A 9,777-nucleotide genomic window follows, 5' to 3' on the forward strand; every position below is an offset into this window, starting at 1 on the left:
ACGCTCGGTGCAAAGCCGAGCCCTCAGTTTGTTCATTGTTTCAGGAGAGACCGAGAGAAGGATTCGATCAAAAACGTCATTCTACAAGCAAGTGTGGTAGCAAATAACTGCTCTGGAATTACACCCGGAACATATATATAAAAGAGAGCAAAGTTGAAAGTATCACATGAATTTTCGGAATATAAAACAAGAAACACAAATGGTTGATAATACACAAGGTGGAAGGGGATATTTCCAGTGATTCCCCATATGACACGAGGCCGCCACACGCCTCTGATCCACATTTTATCTAAACCGTACAAATCACAACTTGATCCAACGGCTAACATCCATCTCGAATACCATTCAAACACTTGTCGATCTCCTATATATCTCCTCCTCCTCCTTCCTCCCATTAATCCTCCTCATCACCTCATCAACATCGAATCTTTCCCATTTTACCCTTCTTCTCCTAAAAAAAATGATGCTAAGAGCTCCTCTTTTTACCGTCGCCCCCGGTGGCGGCTTCCCGGTCATATCGGACCGGACCCGTGTTAGAACCGGGGTGTTGGGAAAGAGGGAGAAAAATAATGGGTACGCGTTGGGAATAGTGGCGGCGGTTCAGGAATCCGGGCCGATGACTGGGATTGTTTTCGAGCCGTTTGAGGAAGTTAAGAATGATAATTTCATAGTGCCCACTTCTTCACAGGTGTCCCTTGCTCGTCAGAATTTCGTTGATGACTGTGAATCTGCTATTAATGAGCAAATCAAGTATGGAATACTAATTTTTTTTGTTTCCATCTATTTATTTCATTTTATTGACGACTTTTTGGTAGTGGCAAGTTTATTTAGGTAATCATTTTATGTGTCTTTCATAACACCTCTTTATTGTTGATCGTGTTTAAACCGACCCTTTTTTTAGTACGGTTTATTTATTTTCATAAACAAAGTGATTCATTATATTGTTAATAGTGACCATTTTTATCAATAAATCATTTATCATTGGTCTGGAATTATTAGCTAGTTTGTTTTAGTAATTTTGATACCATTTTTATTTTAAAATGTGAAATTGTCTCGTAATAAACTTATTTTGGGACAAATGGACAATCTAGATGTACCTAAACCGGGCAAACTAGTCGATTAGGTCTTGTTATTTTCGGCTTAATTCCAACTCTCTATTCATCTCAATAAATTTCAATTAAGTTTAGTGTCATTTAGCGTACTTCATCTCAATTTAGTTTCATTCAGCCCAAAAAAATAGAGCCTTAGTCATTCATATTGAATGTCTATAGTATGTTTTGGTGTTTGCCATTTTGGATATGTTTGGGGTGTTTGTATTGACCCACTATAGGATAGTGTCACCAAAGTTTAGACCAAATTGAATAAAATTTGGGTTTTCGGGTCATGTGGTAGGCATGAGCGATTTTAATGGGTGTTCATCTAGTTGAACACCTTTTGCCCGAGAAAATGTAATCCTCCCTCCGTCCCGGTCATTTGTTGTCCTTTGGTTTTGGCACAAAGACCAAGGAAATGGGAGGAGACCCATTACTAAATGACAAGTGGAATAAATTGAGTATGAATGATGAAATTACTCATCAAATTCATTCTTAAAATAGAAAGGACAACAAATGACCGGGACAGAGGGAGTATATATTGATAAGTTCCAACATAACTTCAATATATTCTCAATGGCGCAATGATAAGCTCATTTGGTTTGATGTTCAAATCCCCTGCTTGTTGTAATGTTGCTCGTTGTGTACACAACAAGTTTGGAAATAGAAGGTGGAGTTTGAAATTTGAACTTGGAAATACAACAAATGGAAGTTTAAAGCCCGTGGAAGTGACATGGAACAACGGGAAGTAGACAAGATGTTTGTTAAAATGAGACAACGAAATTCGGCATATGTAGTGTGTTCCTTGTCTGTGATTAGTGCTTGGTTTTTTTTATATAGATTGGTCTTTATTAAGGATTCGTTATATAAGAGGGGAAGTATTAAACCTTATAGGAAATAAAGCCAAGGATATAACATGGACCTTATTGGGTCGGTGTATTATAGGTTTTTGCTGTTTAATGTGTTATGTGTTATGTGTTATTTCTTTCACTCATGGATGACTCTATATATCCATTTTCCTGACGTTGTGCCATGAGGCTGTGTCGTCTTCTAAAATCTTTAAATGAAACGAAATGAGTTTGGATGTTTATATTATCAAACCACCTAATTGAGAATACTTGGTTTTCTTAGAACTATGACCAAACTCTAATGAGATTTCTTTGGTCTAATTTTCAGTGTGGAGTACAGTGCATCCTATGTGTACCACTCTCTTTTTGCCTACTTTGACAGGGACAATGTTGCTCTCAAAGGCTTTGCCAAGTAAGTGTACATTGTAACTTTGTAGCATAAGGTTTCACATTCAACCATTAAATATTGAAAATCTTGTTGCTTTGACTAGATGGATGTGTAATACTTATACAAATGGTTTGATCCATGGCATCGTGTAGATTTTTCAAGGAGTCAAGCGAGGAAGAAAGAGAGCATGCTGAGAAGCTAATGAAATATCAGGTATTTAGTATGCTGTTCTACGGATCTTTTTATTTTCTTTTTCAACTCAAAACTCGCCTACGAGGTGTGAATAAGCAAATGAGTAAGACTATGTTTATCCCCAGACCGGAAGTGAGTCTTAAACATCTACAATTTATTTTTAAGACTCGGTTAAGACTCTCTTATTTTTCCACTTTATCCTTATATCCACTAAAATTGCAAAAGACTATACAAAGGACCCCACAGTTCGTACACATAAAATACTATTCACGAGTCTTAACATGAGTCTTGGGTTTCCAAAACCCATCTTAAGACCCAATTATTTTTAAGCCACATTATTGCAAGTCTGAAGTAAAAGTGCTAAAATCTTAAGCTCAGACCGTCCTTTGAGACTGGGATAATCTTAGTCTAATGGTATCTTTCTTAATGCTTGTTAGAATATGAGAGGAGGAAGGGTCAAATTGTTCTCCATTTTGATGCCCCCATCCGACTTTGAGCACGCTGAAAAGGGAGATGCCCTATATGGTATGCCTTTATTCCTATTCTTCGGTTTACAGATTTGAGACCAACTAACAAAATATTTTTCAAATAATGATAAGAAGGTTATTTTATTAAAACAAACACTATGGTAAAACTGCATAAGGTTTCTAACAAACTATGATTCAAGACTTTAGCGACAAAGTGAAACATGATTCTCCTTTTTTATTAGGAATAACTTCTGATGAATTGTTATTGTTGCAGCAATGGAGCTCGCATTGTCTTTGGAGAAGCTTGTGAATGAGAAACTCTTGAATTTGCACAGTGTAAGTTATAAGAACTTGCTCCCTATTACCCAATAAACAAGGAAGAAGGATAATTTTCCGAAGCCGAAAAACTAGATAAGGGAAAAAATAGACAGTGAAATTGTTGATATTACATCCCGGAAAGCTCGGAACTGTGGCAATGACTGTAATCACGATGGTTCCTTTTTACTGAACTCAACCATTGCTTCACTTGGATAGTGGTTTTAATAAATGCAAAGGTTATAAGGAAGTTTTAATGTTGACGGGTTTCGAACCTATATTATGAGTTCCACCAGTTAATAACTTTACCATATAAACAAGCTCATAAGTGGGTAAGATCATATACGAGTTTGAATGTTGTATCTTTAAGATGGTCATTTCACTCATTTGTATGTTCTGCTGTTACTGCGTAACTTTTACAGGTTGCAGAGAAAAATAATGATCCCCAGTTACAGGAGTTTATTGAAGGCGAGTTTTTGGCGGAGCAGGTAGTCTATCTTTAACTGTAGAGCAGTCTAATAATTTCCCTGATGTGAAAGTGTCTAGTACTTGGGTTCAGTTCAAGCGTTTTCTGTGTAAGCCTAATCAATCCTTTTGTTTTCGACCACATTCAGGTTGACTCAATCAAAAAGATTGCTGATTATGTCACGCAATTGAGAATGGTTGGCAAAGGACATGGTATGACTTGGGACTCTTGGTTTAAATTACTTGAGTTGCTCTACATATATATTGCCGATATGGGTTCTGAATCAGTTTACTTGTACTTGCAGGAGTATGGCATTTTGATCGGATGCTCCTTAACTAGGGAAACTGTTGTGAACTTAGAAGTTTCGCGTAGCTGTAGGAATGAAGTTTTTCTCTGAATAAGTACGTCTTTTGTTTCAAGTGAATGTTAGAAAAACATAGGTAGCTTGTATAAAGTATCACGTGTGCATCTCCGATGATCTTCTATGTTCATGTAAAATGATAGCAAGTTTTTTTTGGCACAATTTTCACTATTTTCAGATCTTGCAGGTCTCCCGAAATGTCTATTTTTGGGTCCTGAGCTTTGACTAATTTCACTTCAGTATGACTATGGTGCAATCTATGATATGGAGTAAATTAAAGTCAAATTCCATCCAAGTAATTGTCACTTTTCGACGTAACAAAATGTTGAAATAAACGATAAACCCTACTACAAATTCTGTAAAGAAATGGATAGAAATCACTCTTACTAAATCGTCCTCTGACGATATTTTGAAGTGGCTTGGCAACCTAGAAAAATAAGATGTGAGCAAGAGGTTTAGGCCGTTTAGCGACCCAGGTCGGCTAAAAGAAGACATTAGCAAGCGGCCGGAATCCCACTGAAGTTTTGCTCTATCATTAGCTTTCTTCATTTCCTAAGAGAAACGCTTGGTCCATTTCTTCTCAACGTTCAAGATTTACACTTGTGGCGATTTTATGGACCACGTTTTATACCCAAAAATAAAGACAGAGAGTTGAGACATAGTTTACTTGCTCTCCTTATTACTTTCATTGTTTATTATGTCACCACCTACGGTCCGACCGACGGAGTAATTAATAAGCAATTTAGTCACACAGTTTACACAGATTACTTTCATTCCTTGCGTATTCGAATACATACACTTACAGAAATCGTCAATGTTGAACTATCCGACACTAACAACTACGGAGTAATTAATAAGCGCAATTTAGTCTCACACAAAAAAATGGTTAATCAGAAAATTTAAAATATGAAAGAAGATGAATTGGACCTACGTCGAGAAAATCAGCATTTCCATGTCCAAAACTAGTTACAACAATTCAGGTGGTGCTTGATGAGATCTCCATCTACTAATTTCACAACATAGGACCGCCCATTCGGGACATTATGAGATATCTCCCTGTAAATAGAACCTCACAATTGCTTGACGACATTGGACACTTGTAGAGCAAATCACAGAACGAATACTCCACTCGTTCAACTCCATCGGATCTTCTCTCTCTTAAACTCCACTTCCCCCACTGCTTTCCACCAGCGACAGTAAAATGCAAGTGCTCTAAACTTGACGCCCTTGTTAACAAATACCCTACCAGCTCCAAAAAATATTTTTTAAGCCTATCACCAAGTTCACGGCTTGAGTCTATCTCGATTCTCTTGACTCGTCCTAAGGTTCCTGGGGATGCACGCTTTGGTAGTAACCACCTCATATCATCTATAGGCATTTCCACAAATTTTAAGATAAGAACGTCTAATATTGGACAAAATTCCAAGAATTTTGAAACCATCTTGAAATTGCAGGGCGCTTTCATAGTCAATGTAAGACGAGTAAAATTGGGATACATGGTGGATAAGTTGAGCGCATTAAAATTTAAGGTGAGGATCGTAATATTGTATATAGCTTTGAAAAAGTTTGAGCTTAACACCTTCTCATCATCATTGCAAGGAAGGTGGTCATCGTAAAAATCGATATTTGCTTGGTGTAACCTATTCGGTTTGTCAGCGTAAGTGAATGTGGATGATTTAAGAGCGCAAGCAAACAAGTACTCCAAGTTTGGGGCACTAATCATAACGTTGCTCAATTTAACGAAACTTAGATTGATCGACAATCGTTTAAAATTAGGGCTTGAACAATTAAAAACAATGGCTTCATTAGAAGAAGACGTAACCTTGAAGGACAAGCCCTCGAGCAATGGACAAACATCAATCAATTTTCCAAGCCACACGCATTGCCAAGGTGTAACATATACATTCAACTTCTTCAAATTAGGAAGCCTAACAGGATCAGCACTGTTGTTGGCCAAGTTGGACCTCAGATCAATCGAAACCAACGACGTCGTTTGGAAAATACAAGACGGCACTTCGAAGACATAGTCAGCGGAACCCAAACTTTGTGGACATGTTAACTTTAAGGTGACGAACGCTCCGTTCACAAACTTGACGAATCCAGGAATCAATCATAATCTGGTGATATGGCCTCCCATGAAATACCCCAAACTCGAGGATGAAAGTTTGAATCAAAGGTGAGGAAAGTTTGTGCATGATTGTAACAAACCTTCTAACAAACTGGACACGTCAGCAAGATAGTTAGGAGTTTGTTGTTAGGCGGTTAGAAAGTTGTTATACTTCTTGTTATAAATAAGCTCATCTTACACTTAGAATCATTCATTCAATCATTTTACTCTCACATTTCCTCTATCTTTCTCTCTGTAATCTTCTGTAAAAATCAGTTACCAAATTAATAATCAATTGTCCAAATTCTTTTCTTGTTCTCAAGAATTTCTGCAATTGTTTCAATTGTGTACAACGATTAGGAATTAATCCGATTGTTGTTACAATTGGTATCGAGACCCTTCGGTCCGAATATCACACGCCATTTCCGCCATTATAGCTAGGGTTTCAAGCTCCAATTGCTCTTTCTGGATAATTTGGGGAAAAATTCGAATCAACACTGGCTAAGCTAACAGTTGCTCAATTAATTACAATCTCAAATGGAGGAAAGAATGAAGCTGATGGAGGATTCCATGGGGTTAATGCGGGAGCAAAACCAGAGAATTGAGCAATTGCTCTTGGAACTGCAGAACAATGGGAATAACATCAACAATAATGGTGGAACTCGGGAAGGTATACCTCAACAAAACACTCGCAATTTCAATTTTAATCCCAGAGTTGAATTCCCTGTTTTTGATGGAAGTAATCCGCGAATTTGGGTCAAAAAATGCAAGAAATACTTTGAATTGTGTAAAGTTCTTGATGATCGAAACTCAATCTTGCTTCCTTGTATATGGTGGGTAAAAGTGAGTCTTGGGTGCACAGTTATATGAGTATGAGATTAAATGTAGATTGGGATGAATTTGTGTTGGATTTGTGTGCCAGATTCAAAGAAAATTTGGGAAGTAATGTTGTGGAGGAATTCAATAAGCTCCAACAAACTGGGTCCTTGGAAAATTATCTTGATGTCTTTGAAAATTTGAGGGGATTGATGTTACAGAGGAATGCATTATTACCTGAGTCATATTTCTTGGATAGTTTCATTGGTGGTCTAAAACCCTTGTCAAGCCTTTCGTTAGAGCATTAAAACGATACAATAGGCTGCAGCAGTAGAATTAGCTAGATGTCGGGAAGAAAGTCCGCAAAGCGTGCAAGAAGCGTGAGTAGACCTTTGCTTGACAGACCCCAAACAAAATTACACACGAAAATACCCAAAGATTCACCAATCCAGGTTATCGAACAATAATAATACCAAATTCACACAACCCTTCCGAAATCAAACACTTATCAAAGACCCACAAAACCAAACTACAAAAGATTAACTCTGCTTTGAGATTGAGGAGAAAAGGAAGAAAAATCTTTGTTTTCGGTGTGATGAACCATACACATTTGGTCACACTTGTAAAGGGAAGTTGTACAATATTGTGTTAGTGCCTATGGAGCCGGAGGAGGACGGTGACACATTAGACTTCCCTGGAATCCTGGATACACTGAATTCGGGGGAGGAAGGTGAAGCTGAAGTGGAGGACATGGGGACGAGCAACCTGTGATCTCTCGAATGCCATCTCTCGGTCATACTTCTTATCGGACTATGAGAGTACGGGGGCGGGTGGTCAAGCATCTGCTGTCCACATCCTCATTGATTCTGGAAGTACACATAATTTTTGTGATACAAAGACTGCACAAAGGCTTGGTCAAAATTACAACAACATATCCTCTAGAAGTTTCATGTTGCCAATGGGGAAAAATTTATGACTTCAAAAGTGTGTAAGGGGTTCAAATGGTTACTACATGGAGTTGAGTTCACAACTGATGTCATGGTTGTGCCTTTAGGTGGGTGTGAGATGGTGTTAGGAGTCCAATGGCTCTCATCTTTAGGGTAGGTGGTATGGGATTTTGACCAGCTGAAGATGGAATTCATGTATCAAGGGAAGAGGGTGGTCCTTAGGGGTATCACAAAAGGCAGTCTAAAATGGATCTCTGGTAGGCAAATGGTTGCTGAACTAAGCAAAGGGGGAGAGTATGATAAGGGTCAATTCTTTGCCATTCAAGTGCAACCTACTTCCTCACCACTATTGATACATGATCGGTATCTCTTGTACCCCCTGAAATTCGAAGGTTTTACATGAATTTGGTGATTTATTCATTGAACCAAAGGAGTTACCACCCCATAGAAATCATGATCATAGGGTTCACCTCAATCCTGGAATCCCACCCATTAATGTAAGGCCATACAGGTATCCTATGATACAAAAAAATGCCATTGAACAAATTACTAGGGAGATGATGGAAGCTGGTGTGGTCAGACCTAGTCAAAGCCCATTTTCTTCTCCTGTTGTTATGGTTAAAAAGAAAGATGGTACATGGAGGTTTTGTGTGGATTATAGGGAGTTAAAAAAAAATACTGTCAAGGACAAATTCCCTATTCCAGTTATTGATGAATTACTAGATGAGTTACATGGGTCATGCATATTTTCCAAAATAGACTTAAGGTCTGGATATTGGCAAATTAGAATGCATCCGGAGGATATTCAAAAAACTGCTTTTAGAACTCATGTAGGGCATTATGAGTTTGTAGTAATGCCTTTTGGCCTTACCAATGCTCCCTCAACATTCCAGTCACTGATGAACTCCATCTTTAGTGAGCAATTAAGAAAGTTCATATTAGTGTTTTTTGATGATATATTGGTCTATAGCCCTGATATTGCATCTCATGTTGTGCATTTGAGGGATACATTGGGAATTTTGAGACAACATCAGTTGTTTGCTAAGATGAGTAAGTGTAGCTTTGGAGTGGACCATGTGGAATACCTGGGACACATAGTGTCTGAGGGAGGAGTAGCTACTGACCCTACCAAAATACAAGCCATGCTCAAATGGCCACCTCCTAAGTCAGTTAAGGAACTCAGGGGATTCTTGGGCTTAACTGGATATTATAGGAAGTTCATTAGGGGTTATGGGATCATCAGTAAACCCCTAACTAATCTACTCAAGAAAAATGCATACATATGGAGTCCTGAGGCAGAAGTGGCTTTTGAAACCTTGAAACAAGCAATGACAGCAGCCCCAGTACTTGCCTTACCAGACTTTAACTCACAATTTGAAGTAGAAACTGATGCATCTGATATTGGCATAGGAGCTGTCTTGACTCAAAAGGGTCATCCTATTGCTTTTATAAGCAAGGCCTTGGCTGACAAACATAAGTCTCTATCTACATATGAAAAGGAGCTGCTAGCCTTAATATTAGCTGTTGATAAATGGAGACCTTATTTGGTAGGCCAACACTTCATCATTAAAACGATCACTTCAGGTTTAAAGTACCTATTTGAGGCGAGAAAATAACAAGCTCATTTCAGAGCAAATGCCTACCCAAGTTGATGGGATTAGATTATGAAGTGCAATACAGGAAGGGGAAGGACAATACAGTAGCTGATGCTCTTTCTAGAGTAGGAGGGGCTGAATTATTGACCATATTAGTATCTCAAGTGAGAACTGATCTCTTACA

General features: G+C 38.2%; 1 protein-coding gene across 1 annotated transcript; it reads left to right on the forward strand.

Moving 5' to 3' along the window:
• The first annotated feature begins 215 nt into the window (after positions 1 to 215).
• LOC141586973 (ferritin, chloroplastic-like) lies at positions 216 to 4,307 on the forward strand. Its single transcript, XM_074408382.1, has 8 exons — positions 216 to 750; positions 2,268 to 2,351; positions 2,480 to 2,540; positions 2,957 to 3,044; positions 3,261 to 3,322; positions 3,724 to 3,789; positions 3,916 to 3,979; positions 4,072 to 4,307. The coding sequence occupies exons 1-8, from the start codon at positions 461 to 463 to the stop codon at positions 4,104 to 4,106; spliced, it is 750 nt and encodes a 249-aa protein (XP_074264483.1). The 5' UTR covers positions 216 to 460; the 3' UTR covers positions 4,107 to 4,307.
• The last annotated feature ends 5,470 nt before the right edge of the window (positions 4,308 to 9,777 follow it).

The sequence above is a fragment of the Silene latifolia genome, chromosome 6 (genome assembly GCF_048544455.1).
Source record: "Silene latifolia isolate original U9 population chromosome 6, ASM4854445v1, whole genome shotgun sequence".
Lineage (NCBI taxonomy): Eukaryota > Viridiplantae > Streptophyta > Magnoliopsida > Caryophyllales > Caryophyllaceae > Silene > Silene latifolia.

Excerpts from the sequence above, each read along its gene's own strand:
- LOC141586973 (XM_074408382.1), top strand. The coding sequence starts at position 461 with ATGATGCTAAGAGCTCCTCTTTTTACCGTCGCCCCCGGTGGCGGCTTC. Across the intron at positions 751-2,267 it reads GCTATTAATGAGCAAATCAA|TGTGGAGTACAGTGCATCCT; the intron begins GTATGGAATACT and ends TCTAATTTTCAG. Across the intron at positions 3,980-4,071 it reads AATGGTTGGCAAAGGACATG|GAGTATGGCATTTTGATCGG; the intron begins GTATGACTTGGG and ends TTGTACTTGCAG.